Source organism: Drosophila elegans, unplaced genomic scaffold, assembly GCF_018152505.1.
Source record: "Drosophila elegans isolate 14027-0461.03 unplaced genomic scaffold, ASM1815250v1 contig_37, whole genome shotgun sequence".
NCBI lineage: Eukaryota > Metazoa > Arthropoda > Insecta > Diptera > Drosophilidae > Drosophila > Drosophila elegans.
This window is the reverse complement of record NW_024545752.1, coordinates 113,626-130,793: the sequence shown is the minus strand read 5'-3', so window position 1 is coordinate 130,793 and position 17,168 is coordinate 113,626. Positions and strand designations below refer to the sequence as shown.

Here is a 17,168-nt window from a genome sequence, read left to right as displayed (position 1 = left end):
GGAAGCCCTCCCAAATTCTAGCTCACATGCGTCGGCTGGCACCGGAATCCAGCAGCGAACCAATAATCCGTACATTGTTTCTTTCTGAAATGCCTCAGAATATTCGTCCGATTTTAACCGTCTGGGAAGAGACCGACCTTGAGAAACTGGCCTAAGTGGCAGACAAAATGCTTGAAACCATCGGATCCTCCAACACGTTCGCCATCCCTGCAGATGACGTAGCCGGATTCGCTTCGGTGAATGCAGTTGCTCGTCCGGAATCTATCAAGGACATCGCAGACTCTCTGTGTGCGCTGACAAAAAAGGTTGATACGATGCAAGCTGACCTTAAACGAATTCAATCGAGTAATCGTTCCGCCAGTCAAACTCGTGGATCATTTCACCGATCCGCTTCACAACAACGCTCTCAATCGGCAACAGTTTCTGATGGTCCATTACAAAAACCTGGCGATCCACAAGCTGAACCTTGCCTTTATCATCGTCGTTTTAGAAATGATGCTCGCAAGTGCAAGTCACCTTGCTCTCTTGCGCACCTTTTAAACTAATGCCGCTGTCACCTTCATCGCTGGAGGGTGGCAGTACAACCAACGCCAGCGAAAAGCTCATCCAGTCAGCAATCTTATCTGAAGTCCGCCTTTACATTACCGACCGCAACTCCCACCAAAGATTCCTATCGTGGTTTCTGTTGTTCCCCGCCCACGGGCAAGGCATCACACAAAACAAACCGACCTTGTTTTATATGCAGCAAACGGAACAGTCATCCACACCTACGGAAGCATGCCAGTTGACCTGAACATTGGGCTATGGCGTAACCTTATCTGGCCTTTTATCGTTGCTGACACCGAAGTAGCTATAATTGGTGCAGACTTTCTATTCCACTTTCATCTCCTCGTCGACGTAAAGTGCCAAAAACTCATCGATGCGAACACCAATCTATCGACACCAGCTTGTCTTTCCAACGGTGTACATCACTCTGTGTCTACCATTCAAGGTGCACACAGATTCCAAACTCTGTTGCAGGAATTGGTGGACGTTACTGTTCCAGCACCGAAGGGAAGCAACCATCAGGATATACAACACTACATTGAGACTACAAGAAGCCCAATCTCCGATCGCCCGCGCCGTCTATCTGGTGAGAAACCACTTTAACCGCAAAGTCAGAAATCAACTTCTTGCTTAAAGAGGCCATTTGTCGTCCTTCTAAAAGCCAGTGGTCAAGCCCGCTACATATGGTGAGCAAAAAAGATGAAAGTTGGCGATCTTGTGGGGACTATCGCAAACTCAACGCGATAACGGTACCTGACCGTTATCCAATTGCTCATATCCACGATTTCTAGCGTATTTCTTAAAAGTGTGAGTGTGACATTCCTGAAACCGCTGTTTGTACACCCTTGGCCTTATTGAATTCCTCTATATGCCGTTCGGCCTTAAAAATGCTACACAGACTTTCCAAAGCTTTATAGATAACATTTTCCGTGGCATCGATTTCGTTTATTGTTACATTGACGATATTCTGATAATGTCCAGTTCCTTTGAGGAACACGAAAAACATCTGCGTACCGTTATGGAGATCCTTCGTAGCCACGGACTTCGCATAAACATAAGCAAGTGTCAATTGGCCCAGATAGAGGTGAATTTTCTAAGCTATACCATTAACGAGCACGGAATCAAACCTCCTAGTAATCGGGTAGAGGAAATAAAAAACTATACGAGGCCTTCTACAATCAACGAACTAGGAAGATTCCTCGGCATAGTAACTTATTATCGGAGATGCCTGCCTCGTCCGTCACACATCCAGGCTCCTCTTTCAGAACTTCTTAGGAACGTCAAGAAAAACGACCAACGCCCGATCGAATGGACGAGAACGAGTTGCCGCTTACGATTCTTGTAAACAAAGCGTCATGGATGCGGTACTACTGGCTCATCCCTTTCCAAAAGCACAACTGGCTCTCGTATGTGATGCTTCTGATGTCGCAATCGGAGCTGCACTAGAACAGCTGGTCAATGGTCATTGGCAGCCTCTTGGTTTTTCTCAAAAAAATTAACCGAAACTGAAAAAAATTAAAGCACATACGATAGAGAGTTACTCTCCATTTATGAAGCCATCAAGTATTTCAAGCGCTGCCTTGAAGGTCGAATATTGAAAATACTGAAAAAGCGTCACCCAGGCAGTTCACGACCGAGATCATACATGTCAAGGGATCTGAAAACGTAGTCGCGGATGCATTTTCCAGACTATGTGCTATTACCATGCCTGTCTCTGTCAGCCTAAAGCAAATCGAGGAAGCGCAGGCAACCGATACTGAGCTCCCAAACTTACTGCAAGGAACTACTTCGCTTCAGCTACAAAAAATACGCTACGATGACAATGTCGCACTTTACTGCGACATATTAACAAATTATGTTCGTCCTTATGTACCCACTGCTCTTCGCAATAAAATATTCTCTTTCTTTCACAGCCTCTCACATCCGAGCGGCAGATCCACTCTGCAACAAATTAAGCAAAAATTTGTAAGGCCGGAAATGAGGAAAAACGTCATTGAGTGGTGCAGGACTTGTCTTTCTTGTCAACGTGCCAAGATAAGCAGGCATAATCATCTGACTCCAGAAATGATCACAGTTCCCAGCGACAGATTCAACCATGTTCATCTGGACATCGTCATCATGCCGTTCCATCAAAACTTTCGGTACTGCCTTACCATGATAGACATATTTACTCGCTGGCCGGAGGCTGTCCCTCTTACAAACATATCGGCTGATACGGTGGCTAAAGCTTTTTGGTCACAATGGGTTGCTCGTTTTGGAACACCCAAAACAATAACAACTGACCAAGGCACTCAATTCCAATCAGCGCTGTTCAAGGAGCTGGCCCACCTCATGGGCAGCGAACACATCCACACGACTGCTTATCACCCCCAGTCCAACGGAATGGTCGAAAGGTGGCACAGATCATTTAAGGCTGCGATGATGTACCATTCAAGCACCCCTTGGCCGGAACTGCTACCCATCGTTCTGCTTGGACTTCGTACCTGTTTAAAAGAGGACCTTAAATCATCGGCTGCGGAGATGCTATATGGAACAACAATCCGCATGCCGAATGAATTTTTTGAAGATCTCGATGTAAACGTGGATCCTGCAACCTTCATTGGCGATTTTCGTGACCTGATGCGAAAGATTCGTCCGACTCCTTCTGCGCACCACAGCAAGCAGGATGCTCAACCTGAGATCACTGTACAGCCACGAACCTACCAGAACAATCGAGTACAATTTAACGTATCGTGACGTCGTCACTGGAGAGGGAGTACTGTGGCGGCCCAAGTTAAAATACCATCTAGCGGAAAAGCTATTAACTAAGAACTTAGCTACGATATTTATTGTTATCTTTTTGATCGATATGTTCTAAGAAACACATCTCTGTCTCTCTCTTCTTCCGGTTCTCGGCTAAGCTGCACGCACGCTTTGTAACTCCTATTTGTAAACCCAAACATACATCAATAAAATAATAGTAACACCAATTCTTGTTACCATACTATATGTGGTTCTATACTCCACTACAGTAATCCTAAGCACCTTTTGTACCTTTTGTACTTATAAATACCGTTAAGATTATTAAATAATGTCAGCATAAAACTCAAACAATTAAAGAGCTATAGCTCAGCCCTAATAGCAATCAACATGGTCTGTTAGTGTGTCGTCAGATCCTTACGTTGCGTATTAACAAGTTAAATCAAATAAAAAAAGAATAGCCCGCCTTGGGATTCGAACTTCCGTTGCTCAGATTTCTGGCGTCTCTGACCCACGAGCTAAGAAGCTGGGGCGATTGCAAGTTGTGAAGTTAACAATCACTAAAATTGACAGCCGGTGACGTCGAAAAATAAAATAGTAAAATTACGATATAACATAACAAAAGGAGCAACAAAATATAACTATTTCTTTTTCTTATATTATAATTAACTTAGAAATAAACACTAATAAAAAAATTTAAAAAATTTAGAAACTAAGAAGAAAAATAAAAATATTTTTAAACATTTTATTAATAATTTGACTATAGAAATAATAACAAAATACGTAAGGATTATAAAAATGTTTTTCTTACTATTTTTATAGTAACGTTACTATTAAATACGCCAGAGAAGGAACAACAAAATACTTTAAAATGTATTACATAATACAGTAAAATTATTCAAGGTTAATTATACGATTGACAAATTTTTGGTGTGTACACACTTGGCCAATAAAGTAAAAATAAAATGAAAAAAAAAATCGTAAAATAATAAGATAACAATGAGATACTATACCGGCTAAAATTAAAATTGAACTATCGTTTTAGAGTATTGCCATTTAAATTAAAATAATCAACTTAATTAAACTCTATATTTTCGACGAAGAAATCCAAAAACTGCTAATGAACAGCCAATACTTTGTCAGAGAAAGCAAACATATAAAGAGAGTCTGATTTTTTTTATATCCCCATATTCTATTTTATAAACAATATGTGCAAGGAATCAACTAACTTTAGGGAATACGAAAATAAATCATTTGATCGGTTTGCTGCTGTTGCGCGATTTTTGTTTAACAACATTTTTGCCAGCGGGAATTCTATTCCAATTGTCCATATCTACATAACATTTTGAAAGTCATTTTTTAAATTAGGGAGTCCATCTATACTGGAAAATCAAGGTTTCACGTCCGAAAAATTTCATCGAATTAAATTTGTAAACCAGTGTTAATTGTGTTAATTATTCTCGTAAACAGCCTAACTCAAAAAAGTCACTAAACATCAACTGTGTATTTTACCTAGATCTCGAACTCTTTGTTAAAGAGTTTTTTGATAAAGTTCATATTATAGGATTGTATAAGTTAATCCAAACAATGTAATATGTGTGCAATATGTTGACTTTTCTTATTCTAAAAGTAAGCCGTCAACTAAGTCATGTTGTGGCATATGTAAAACCATGCAGCACCCCTAACCCCAGTAAATGTTCTTTTCTTCTGTCACTCTACATCAGCGATTACCACGGCCCTATCTATTGAGTTTTCTGGCGGCAGAACAGCTGCAGAGCGGCGATATAATTAACAGGGACCGAAAACAACCATTGCTTCTTAAACAAAAAAATTATAGTCACGGAATAATCCAACTATACAAGAATAATACTTATGAATTAAAGATTCAAAAGCCGACTTCATTTTTTTATTTTTCAATTATAATTTAAAACTTAAAGGATAATCTGAAAAAATAACGATTATTTGTTGAGTTATATTTTCAGCACTACAAAAATAACTTATTCCTTGAGTTTTATTTCTTTGATTTATAATAAAACTCGAACTGTAGGCTTATAAAGACAAGCCAGATATTAACTTAAAAAAGCTGATGTTTGTTTATTTGTGCAAATTTTGCACTCCGATATTTTTTTTGTCGCTTTAAATTTAAATATTTCGGAGGAATATTATTCACTTTGCGGCCCATTTTAAATTCGCGAGCTCCAAACGTACACTGAATCGCAATTGAAAAATGTTCAAGTTGTGATAGAGAAAGCTTAACTTTAATCAGGATTCCATGCATTTTTTTTATAACTAGTTATTCGAAATTATTGTAGTTCGAGTTTTATTTTAAATCAAAATAATAAAAGGCGTTACAAGAATCTGCAGTCAAATGACGAACCCCTAACTTTTATAATATCCGAAATCAGGACGTACAGGGGGACATCTCAAGACTCGGTTATAGAACCTGATCAAGGATATATATCAGAAACGCTTCTTTTTACCTGTTACAGACAATTTAACGAGTAAGTGATTGGACGTTGACCAATTTCTGGCTAACCTGGTCACATAGATTGTACTTGACTATTCGATTGGATGAACACTTTTACTAATAGTTTAATTACTTATTTTACTTTCGATAGTTCCTGAATTGTTCAATAAACAACAATATTTTTTGACTATGGGGATCATTTATTGTATTCTAAATTTATGTAAACAAACAAACTAGCAATTGAGGTTATCATGCATCCTCATTTCTTTGATTACAATTGAAAATTGGTAACAATCCCGAAGCAGAGAGTCGTAATTTTTTCCACTGACTTAACCTTAATTTAATTTTAGTGAAGTATTATGAGGGACAAACTTTAAAATAAAATTAGCTTAACTCTTAGCTGACATTCCGTACTGACGATATCACGTGGCGCGTAAATTCGAAGTACCTATGGAATACAAGAAATATCTTTAAGTTTCCAAGCAAGAATTTCTACCAAAAAATGTGTACGAAAAATAAATAAAATTGTACATCTATTTTGCAAAATGAAAAAATGTAATCCTGTTTCATTACAACAATACGTAAGGTGGACAAAATGTCTACCCATGGCAAATTGTATATGCATTTCAATAATTGTCTTTTGCATTTCTTTTCAGGGGGAACCCAATGAAGCGAGAATAGCTGTTGCTAATCAAAGGGCCCATCAACTACTAAAATAATGAGATTAAAAGACGACGAAAATATTCATCAACATTTGGGAAAAAAACATTCTGATTTGAGCGTGTGCTGCGAAACAAAATATTTTTTCATGTTTTCAACTCTCTTTGTGCTCTTATAGTTAAAACAGTTTTCTCATGCTGTGCAAATATAAGATAACAAACTTTTGCTAAAAGAATAACACTTTTCTTTGAACACTTTTATATATTTTTTTTATTTGGGTTTTACCAAATTTTAAAAGTTTTTCTTATGCTTTGCTCTTCAATTTTGGTCAAGCGAGCTGCCCTTGGTGAGTAGCTAAATATAATTGGAGCGATGAACACCTATCACTTTATTATAAGTGAATTCCATTGAATTAAACAGGTCAAGGCATAAAATTCAGACCTTTATTTTCAAAAAAGTGTTTAGAAAAATTATCTGTTACTTGATTTTGGAAAAGCTTATTACTACATTTGTTTCCATTGTTTTTATGTTAGAAATATTAGCTATCCCTGTCTTAGTCTACAAATTTTTACCCAATTAATAATAAGTGTTAAAAAATATCTTGTTTCGAATGTTCTGAATATGTGAAACTGTGGTAAAATTACTTTGAGTAGCTTATTAATGATATGAAATTTGAATTTAAAATTAATTCTTTATAATCAATAAAAGTATTTGGCTACAAACTTATTGCTAAATATTAAATTAACAAGATATTTAAAATTAATAAAAACTGTAATGCTAATACGCTACATAATTGTATGAACATAATTCATGTAGTATAAACTTGTATTATTGATAAAAAGCACAAAACTGTATAATATATTAAAACTATAATTATAACTTCAAAGTAAAAAAGATATATAATAACATGAGGTTTTATTAACATTTTTTGCTCACTTTAAAATGTTATTAATGCCTTTTAATTAGTCTTACGACAAATTTTAAGTTGAAATAGTAATGTGAACTGAAATAAATAATCGGCTTATAAAATATCTATATTTGTTGTGTTCTTTAACCGTTGGATCCCTTGCTCACAGTAAACTATTAATCCAAGAGGAATGCTTTGCATTCGGCTCGTTTGGCGTTCTCGTTAGCAATTCGCCTTTTCCTTCCCAATTTTCCTTACACACTTAATGCCTGTGTGGTATCTTTTTGGTTCGCTAAAAGAAAATGGATTGCATTCCAAAGGCGGTGAAAAGTGACAGAATACTTCATTTTTTTTTACCATAGTTTAAATTTTGCTGAAAATATGCGATAAAACCCCACAATTTGCTTGAATGCTCCGATGCTCCGTTCAAAAGTTATTTAAAACAAGAAAGAACGCTATAGTCGAATTTACCGAATATTAGAAACTCGAACTAAATACTTCCCTTACAAAACAATCAAAGTTCAGGTGGCACCACCTGTCAAACTGCAGCACCCCCAACGACCGCTAATAATTTTTTCGTTATGTCTCTTTACTGCAGTGAATACCGGCTAAGCAGCGCCCGAACAGCGGTAGAGGAGCGGCTGAGCGGCGGCAGAGAATTTAATAGCCCTATAACTTCTAAAACAACAGCTCGATTTTAAAATGTTTGTGTCTACTGATAAATGTGACCGGATCACACATACAGAGTCCAATATCCACAGTCTTACATGTCTCAGAATGACAGTACATACTTTTACCAATTGTGGACGTAAGAGTCGGCGTGGCTCCGTTTTGATATAAACTTGCGATGCGTGGGAATTAATAGAATCTGCATGCCAAGCCTCAAATCTCTTGCTTTAATAATTTCTGAGATCTCGACGTTCATACAGATGGACAGGCGGACAGACAGACAGACGGACATGGCTAGATCGACTCGGTTGATCCTGATCAAGAATATATATACTTTATAGGTTCGGAAACACTTCCTTCTACTTTTTACACAATTTTCATCGAATACAATACCCTTTTACTCTGCGAGTAACTTGTATAAATACTTTGTTTTGGAATATCTCAAAATCAAAATATTTCGGTGTCTGTTTGTCAGGTCAAGGTCGTTACAAGAGTTTGTTCTACGACTTTTTGAAAATCTAGCCAATTTAACGGTTAGTCGGCTAGAAATAGCTAAAGTTTGCACCCCCATAACTAGCTAGTAAAGTTACACATAAGCGCAATATATCGTTAAAAAATAAATTCAATGCTAATCACACTTTTATACATAGTTTTTACATTTAATTTTTTTTACACTTGTTGTCAAATTTTTTAAAAGCGGCTTTAACGTTTTTGTTTACAGGAAGGTCTTTTAAGCTAGGTAATGCGACATCTGTTTGACCCTTTGCGAATAAACTATCGTAACTATATACTATACTATCATAAAAGCCCTTGGCCTTAGCTCCATTGACTAAACCCGATGCAACGTCTAGATTTCGAAATAATTTTGCACCATTTTTTAGTTCAGTTTTCGAAAAATTATTTTTCTTTGTGGTTTTTCTAGAGACTTTGCTGCTTTATCTATTTTGCAATGAGCTTTTCGCTTCAATTTTTTTATTTCAGCTACGAGCAATACTTTTTCTGATTGCATTGGCTTAAATCATTGTTCCCTTGCTGGAAATATACAAGTTAACACCCAAAATAATACAATTCCCCAGACAGAAGAAAAGAGTAAGCATCGATTGCACAACAAACAACAAAGCAATGCCCTCAATAATACAATTTTTTAAATCGAAGAAGAGAACATTTATTGCACAACTAACTGCAAGGCAATGCACAATAAAGTTCAAACGAACTTAGCCACGTGTGCTGAGCTTGCATCTTTTGGTCAGCGATCGTGGGAATGCAGAATAGTCAATTTCCAAAGTTGATCGAACTCAACTAATTACAAGTAATAAAAACAATAATTAAAATGCACTGGCCAATTACAATTAAGTTTGGCCAACGGCGATGGCGACCAAAAGCAGCAACCAATAATATGAAAGAACGATCAGACGAAACATCAACCGCGGCAGAGACGGCGGCAGCGATGGAGCGACGCGTAGCTATAAAAAACAATTGTTTAACCTAAGTAAATTAGTTCTTAATCCAACGCAACAAGGAGAAGCTTGATTTATTTTTATATCAAAATCATAATCAATCTTTTAACTGGCGCCCGAACAGGGACCTGATTAAAAGCGCGAAAGGATAATAAGTTCCGCGTCTCACGAAGCTCAGAAAGTAAACAAACTCTGACGTTTCGTTTCGAACCTCCGCCCAATCAGTGAGAAGTGAAAAACAAAAGTTCCGAGACCCGGAAGCGCAAAAGTACCGTTTAAAAAAAACCGCAAATTGTCACTCCTGAAAAAAAACAGGACTTGTACACGGTGGAATAATCATACCAAATTTTATCGCCGTGATCCCTTTATTATCCGTTCCAAGCGAACGTGAATTAAGGTGCAGAGAAGGCCACTTAGGCTACTCAGGAGAGATCGTTGCAGCGTGGGATAAAACGTAGTCCGCCGAACCTGTCATCACGAGATGATGTAACTACTCTAAGAATAGTTTTAAGCGATATATTAAAAACAAAAACATAAAAATTATTTAATTGGAAAATATTTAAAGACCAAAAAAGTTTCACACAAATATAAAGTGTAGAAGACACATTTTAGTAACTAAAAAAGACCCAAATTATAGGGAACATAAAAATCCTCACACAATAATTAATAAAATCCCAAACCCTAATTCTTAGAAAAAACTTTAGAATTCTGAATAGCTAAAATTAAATGAATAAATTAATCTTTCGCTGCTCATATTTCCATACCCAAAATGAGCGAACAAGATTTGGCAGGCAGACTCGCGAGTCTTGCCGGACCCTCATCAGCCAGTAATACACAACTAAACCCAACAATCATGACCGAGAGGGATTGAGGAAAAAATAAAAGCAGTCTTAGAGACAAATCTCAGTAGTCTAGTAAAGGAAATACTTAATCCAAACAAAGATTTTTCCAAATATACAGATCAAACAATTAAAAGAGAATTAACGCACAATCTTAGTGAGTTAGATAAATAACCAGACATTGTTCGAACACTTAGAGACTTTTCGGGAAATGGGTTTTCAGGTTATGGGTTCGTTCCACCAAATTTATATTGGGTGATTGCCTTTGACCAATGAATAACGAAAGAGTTCTGTTGGGATCGTAACTGTCTTTATTCGTCTCCTTGCACAAGCCTCGCGGCTCTTCAGCTGCTGCTGCTCCTCGTCCCTCTATGCCCCGTCGCTGTCCTTTACTGCGTCGCTCCTCGTCGTCACTGCTTCCTGACTCGTGCGGCTCCTTCGAGACTTTGGATATTATGCGAACCTCACCATCGGGACCGGCAAGGTGTTTCGCCTAGCAGGTAGAACGAGGTTCTGCCTTTTCGCCTAGCCACCTTTTTCGCAGGCTCCCTAAGTTGGTCCGGATTGTGTCGGCAAGGTGTATCGCCTAGCAGGTAGAACTAGGTTCGACCTCTTCGTCCAGCCACCTTTATCGCTGACTCCACGCAAGGTCTCCCTGAGCTCGATTTAACCACGACCTAGCACCCTTTGGATCTCAGCGTTGAAGCCTCAGCCTTGTAGACTCTCAGTCGTTTGGCGTCTCGACTTTGCAATCTTGATCCTGGTACTCGCCACTTGATTAACTTGCTACTGGTCTCGCGTACACGCACTCGCTCTGATTCTCGCACTATTACTTCCCCTGTGTGCTGCGCTTGCGCTGCCTTTTATAGCCTGTGATGGTCCCGTTATTTCCCTTTTCCAGCTTGCGTGATCGGGTCCAAGGTCCACTGTCGCAGCGTTAGTTCACGGTGCGTCCTCTTTGTGCGGGTCCGAGTCCGCCAATTCGACCCTAATGCCCTTGCCGTGTGAGGGTCCAATGTCCATCGCGGTACCGTTAATTCACGGTGTCTCCGCTTTGCCCGGGTCCAAGGTCCGTTGTTTACCGTTTGACCTCGTTGCCCTTGACTCCTCCGGCATTCTTGCCTCCTTCACTGTTGCTGTGCAGCTCTCCTGCATCGGAATTTGTGGGGAGTTTTAAGACTGCTCACATTTCCCCCTTTCTTCGGAAATGTTGTTCATTCATTCAAATTCCCCTCCAAACTCGTTCTCCACGTGACCCCATACAGTTTCCCAAAAGACTTCAACTTACCCTGAGCTGCCCTCGTAAGACTCCCCCCAGACCGCGCTCTGAAAGACCTTTAACTTTCCCATGGCTGTGCTGCGTTAGCCTGTTCCCCAGACAGTTCCCCGAAAGACTTGACCTTTCCCATAACTGCATGTCGTTCCTTAGACAATTCCCCGCGTAGAATTTGAAATTCCCGCTCAGACATTTCCCCGTGTTTGAAATCACCACTCCGATTCCCGTCGTCTGGCCTTTCTACTGACCACGTCTCGATCTCACTTATCGTTGTTTGTAGTATTTTTGTACCCATCGATCGCAACTATTCTAGACCTCCCTTTCCCCCCTCCTTAATTCCTAACGACTTTTTTGTTTTGGAAAAACTGGTGAGTAAACCATGACCATGACCATGATGCCCCAGATGCCCCTGACCAGTCTCGGGGTGATGACCCTGGACCGCGTGCCCCGGGAGACCCTTGCGGCAGCAAGTGACCCCCCCTCGCCATACAACTGCGGCAGCCTCGTGTCTTCTGCTGACCCGCGTGCTTGGCCCGCGATCCGCCTCTCACCGCCCCCGTTCCGCGACGTCTCCGACGGTCCCTTCTCCAGACCCTCCTGGGTTTCGCGCTCCTCCTCGGGTGTCACCTTTAGTCCCTCGCGATCGGCCGTCTCCGCGACGCGTTTCGCCGACTTGGCTCTCGGAGCGCGCGGGTTCAACGGCGGTGGGCGTCGCCACTCGATGGCCTCCCGAATCCGGGCCTCCTCTGCTGCCTCCTCGGGCGCGGGCCTCGTCCATGTGACCGTCGGCGCGCTCCTCCCTCACCTCGTGCTCCACTTGTTGTTGGGTGTTACTGCTGCGTGCGCTCATGTTGATGATCTTTTTGGAAAGACCTGAGCCGTACAGCGCCGTCGCTGGCGAAACCTCGGTTCTTCCGCGTATCCTCGGTTCCGTTATTCGCGGAGACGTGTACTGGTTACGGGACTCGCTCTCCACTCTGTGTCCGTGTGACGTTTAAAAGTAACGGTGCCCTCCGTGTACACGCCTCCTACGCGATCCGTGCATGTGTGTGTTTAGCCGGTAACGGTGCCTACGGCTTGTTAACCTCCCCCTGTCCCGCTCTCGGTACAGTGCTCCTCCGATACGCCGGATTTGTTGAGACTGCCCCTCCTTGCTTTGCGGTTTTAACTGGCTTATGTGTGTTTTTCTATCTTTGCCCGTGTGTTCGTGCCGCAGGTTGCAAATAACCGGAGAGTTGAAATTAATTATTTAAAACGGCCCTTCCTATCTGGGGACCAGTTTCGCCGCGAATCCTTCTGCTGCCTTGGATAGGTGGTGCTCCTTGGCCCCTACCGTGTCTCCGATCTGTGGTTTCCAAGGGCGCCTCCGGAGATTATAGTGGCGCGCCTGATCCTGCGCCGCCTTCTCCATGTTCCGTCTGACCAGCTCGAAGATTTCGTTTATTTTTTTCGCATTTTCCGTCTGGGTCTGGGTTTCCCTTCCTGTGCCGTTGCTTTCTTCATCAAACAACGCGCTCAGTAATGCCGGTGAATATCCTGTGGACTCGGCTACACTAGTGTTCACGGGCAGCTGCAATTCTGGCCATTTCTCGTCCCACGTTCTCTGGTCTTGTCCGGCAAACTGGTCGATCATTGTTTTTACAGTTCTATTGGCCCTCTGTACGGGGCTGTGAACAAGTGCCGCACTCCCAACTCTGTCAAGCACCGCTTGAACACCCTGCTCGTGAATTGCGGTAGCCCTACGCATTGGCACTATTTCCGTCCACTTCGAGAACCGATCTACGAGCACTAGTAGCATCGAGTTCCCGTGTTTCGACCGAGGAAGCGGCCCAACGAAATCGGCGCATACTGTGGCCCAGGGCTCCTCTGGGATCTGTGTGAGCATTTTTCCGGCTGCCTGGAGCTGACTGGGCTTGTACCTGAGGCAGCTCTCTTAGTTCCGCACGTGCTTCCTAAGGTTGCGGTGCATGCCCGGCCAATAATACCTCGCTGCCACTCTCGTGATCGTCTTCCGGCTGCCCATGTGTCCGGCCGTCGGCATATCGTGGTTCTCGCCCATGACTCGCTGCCTTGACCCGATTGGTACGCATAGCTTCCATGCGACCACATCCTCGATGCCCGCTCTGTGAGGAATGTGCCGGTACAGCCGGTCGGCCTCCACTAAATAGTTCGGATATTTTTGGGGGTTCTGTGCTATCTTGCCCTTTATGTCCCTTATCCAGCTACATTCGGCTTGTTTCGCTGGCTGACCAGGTGACTTTCAACCTTCGGCAAGTTTCGGGTAAGGGCTGCCGCGACAGTGCGTCCGACACAATATTCAGCTGGCCTTTCCTGTATGTGATTTCGAAGTCGTATTGCTGGAGCTCCAGTGCCCGCCGTGCGATTCTTCCGGTTGGGCTGTCGATGCTATTCAACCACTTCAGGGCCATGTGATCTGTTATCACTTTGAAGTGGTATTCCTCCAGGTATGGCTTTAATTTCCTTATGGCCCACACGATTGATAAACATTCCTTTTCAGTGGCGGAGTAATTCTTTTCCGACCCGTTTAGGGTCCGGCTGGAATATGAGATCACCCGCTCACCCTGGTCGGAATTTTGAGTGAAAGTGGCGCCCAACCCATAATCGCTGGCATCGGTCTGCAGCACAAACGGCTTTGTAAAATCCGGGCATGCCAAAATTGGGTCGGCGACAAATCTTGCCTTAACAGCTTCAAAGGCCTGCTGGTGGTCGTCGGTCCATTCCCAATTTGACACTCTTTCGGAGAAGACCGTTCAGCGGATGCACTAGCGTGGCAAAATCTGGCACAAAACGACTGTACCACGACGCCACTCCCAAATACTGCCGCAATTCTTTGGCAGTTGCCGGTGGTTTTAGCAATGCTATCGCTGATACCTTTTCCGGATCCGACCCGATGCCTTGGTCTGTAATGCGATGTCCTAAGTATTTAAGTTCCTTCCTGAAGAATTTACACTTATCAGCGTTTACTTTCAGGTTCGCCGCTCGCAGTCTTCTGAATTTTTCCTTAGGTTCCGCATGTGATCTTCTAGCGTCCGTCCGATGACGATTGTATCATCCTGATACGCGAAAGCGTGCGGCATCAATTCGGGTCCAATTACCTGGTCCAACGCCCGCTGGAATGTTGCTGATGCCGAGTGTAAACCAAAAGGCATAACTTTCCATTGAAACAGGCCTTTCCCTGGCACTGTGAATGCGGTGTACTGCCTGCTGGCTGCCTCCAACGGTATCTGCCAGTACCCGTCCTTTAAGTCGAGGCTGCTAATATATTTAGCTTCTCGGAGTTGGTCCACGATGTAGTTGACCATCGGCATTGGATATGCATCCTTCACGGACTTTGCGTTGATCTGCCTGAAATCCACACAGAGCCTCCATCTTCCATCCATGGTCTTCTTTCTCACCATGACTATTGGTGAGCTGTACGGACTCCTTGACGGTTCGATGCAGCCCTTTCCAAGTAGATCGTCTACTTTGGCGTTGATCTCGTTCTGCATTTTTGGATTTTTCGGATAGTACCGCTGCTTGACCGGCTGATCGTCCTTCATGGTGAACCTGTGTACTGCCACGTTTGACGTGCCTTGCAGATTTTCCAGGCTCTCCAACTCGGTCTTTAAAAACTGGTCCACATCCTTCTCCGAAAATACCTTCGCGGCTTCCACGACTGCTACCGACAGTTTTTCCTCTAGCCAGCCTCGGTGTCTGTCCCTCCCCGGTATCATTACTCTGTGACCTGCGCATTTCACCTCGGCTCCGATTTTGGTGAGGATGTTCCAGCCTAGCACCAGTTCGTCGATCAATCCTGGGAGGATCAGCAGCTCCATTGACACCTTTCTTGTGCCAAGTCCGATTTTCTAGCTGCGATTTTACGTCTCCGCATCTACCGTCCGCCATCCGTACTTGCCTCTTTGTGGGTCCAACCTTTCCCGCCGCCTGCAGCCTGTCCGCCAGCTCTTTGCTGATGAAACTCGCTGTCGCGCCGGTGTCCACCGTGGCCTTAACGTTCGCGTCACCTATGAGCACTGTGGCGGACAGTTGCATTTCTTCCGCCTTCAGGTCGCGCATTATTTTTGAGAGGCAGCACCTTACTATCCCTGGCCGCCCCTCGGAGGCTGGGATCGTTGCGCGTTTCCCGAACAGCACTCCACCGTTCGGACGCCTATCTTTCCGCATCGCCAGCAGAACGTGAGTCCCCGGTTCCGGCATTCCTTCGTCCAATGGTCCGCGCCACCGCATCTGCGGCAAGCGTTGGCCGGATTCTGTATAAATCCACTGCGATCGGCTGGTGGTCCGTGTTCCTGCGGCGTGTGTCTCCGTGGCGCCTCCGTGTCCTCCTGGCACCGCCTACACACCGCACACCGTCCAGGTGCCGACATTCGTACGGTCGGATAAACATTCGGAGGGTCGGCGTGCTGTTCTCCTTTATCTTGTTATGGACTTCTTTGGCAGACATACCCAGGGGCCGAATCATCGTCTACATGTCCACCATGTAATACTTGAATTTTTCCCCGTATGTCTGCCTCCGCTGCCTGACCTGGTCCGCTAGCTTCTCCATGTAGCCTCGAGGAAGGAAATAGCCTTGGAAGCTGAATATGAAGTCTCCCCAGTTGTCCCACTGCCGGTTGATGGCTATGAACCACTTTAGGGCTCTGCCCTGCAGCAGCTCCGGCATTGCTCGTGGGATCTGGTTTATATCCAGACCATATGTCACGGCTGACCACTCCACCTGCTCCAGGAACTCTAGTGGCTTGTCGTTGCCATCATACCAAAAGTTCCACTCTCGGACTTTCTTGGCCACCTTGGCGTAGTCCTGCGGATGTGGCCGTACGCTTTTTTCCTCTCGCGGCTGCCTTCTCGCTGCCTGCCGTCGCTTGCCATGCTCTGAATATCCAGGCTTGCTATAAGGCCTTCGGCATCTGCGGCTGTTAGTTTAAATTTCGGGACCGGCAGCTTCCGGAATTTGACCTCTAGACCTGCCACTAACTCTGCCACGACCGGGTCTTCTGTTATGCGGTCAACCGTCTCTGCCAGGGTCTTCCTCATCGCCTCTACCGAGCCCTCGAGTTCTATTCCCAGAACATTGCTCACCTCGGCGAAGTCCTCCTTCCTCAGATTATAAATCCAGGACTTTCCCATCTTTGATCTTTTGTTCTCTTGGTCAGGGCCCCACGTTGGGCGCCAGATGTAACGACCTGATTTCTTATGTATTCTCGCTCGCTACGTTAACGGGCGGCTAGCTCAGAGAGCTTATGGATTCGTTCCACCAAATTTATATTGGGTGATTGCCTTTGACCAATGAATAACGCAAGAGTGCTGTTGGGATCGTAGCTGTCTTTATTCGTCTACTTGCACAAGCCTCGCGGCTCTTTAGCTGTTGCTGCTCCTCGTCGTCGTCCTCTGCGGTATCTGACTCGTGACGGGTCCTTCGAGACTCTGGATATTATGCGAACCTCACTGTCGGGACCGGCAAGGTGTTTCGCCTAGCAGGTAGAACGAGGTTCTGCCTTTTCGCCTAGCCACCTTTTTCGCAGGCTCCCTAAGTTGGTTCGAATTGTGTCGGCAAGGTGTATCGCCTAGCAAGTAGAACAAGGTTCGA

At 43.5% G+C, this 17,168-nt stretch overlaps 1 protein-coding gene across 2 annotated transcripts in view; it reads left to right on the top strand.

Annotated features, from left to right (window-relative positions):
* LOC121467315 (synaptosomal-associated protein 25) overlaps nucleotides 1-7,447 on the top strand; it is a 461,557-nt gene extending 454,110 nt beyond the window's left edge. For both annotated transcript variants that reach the window (XM_041708700.1, XM_041708699.1), the window contains exon 8: nucleotides 6,409-7,447. In XM_041708700.1, coding sequence (XP_041564634.1) covers nucleotides 6,409-6,471 — 63 coding nt within the window. In that variant the 3' untranslated portion in view covers nucleotides 6,472-7,447. The remainder of the gene's footprint in view (nucleotides 1-6,408) is intronic.
* Nucleotides 7,448-17,168: the final 9,721 nt, after the last annotated feature.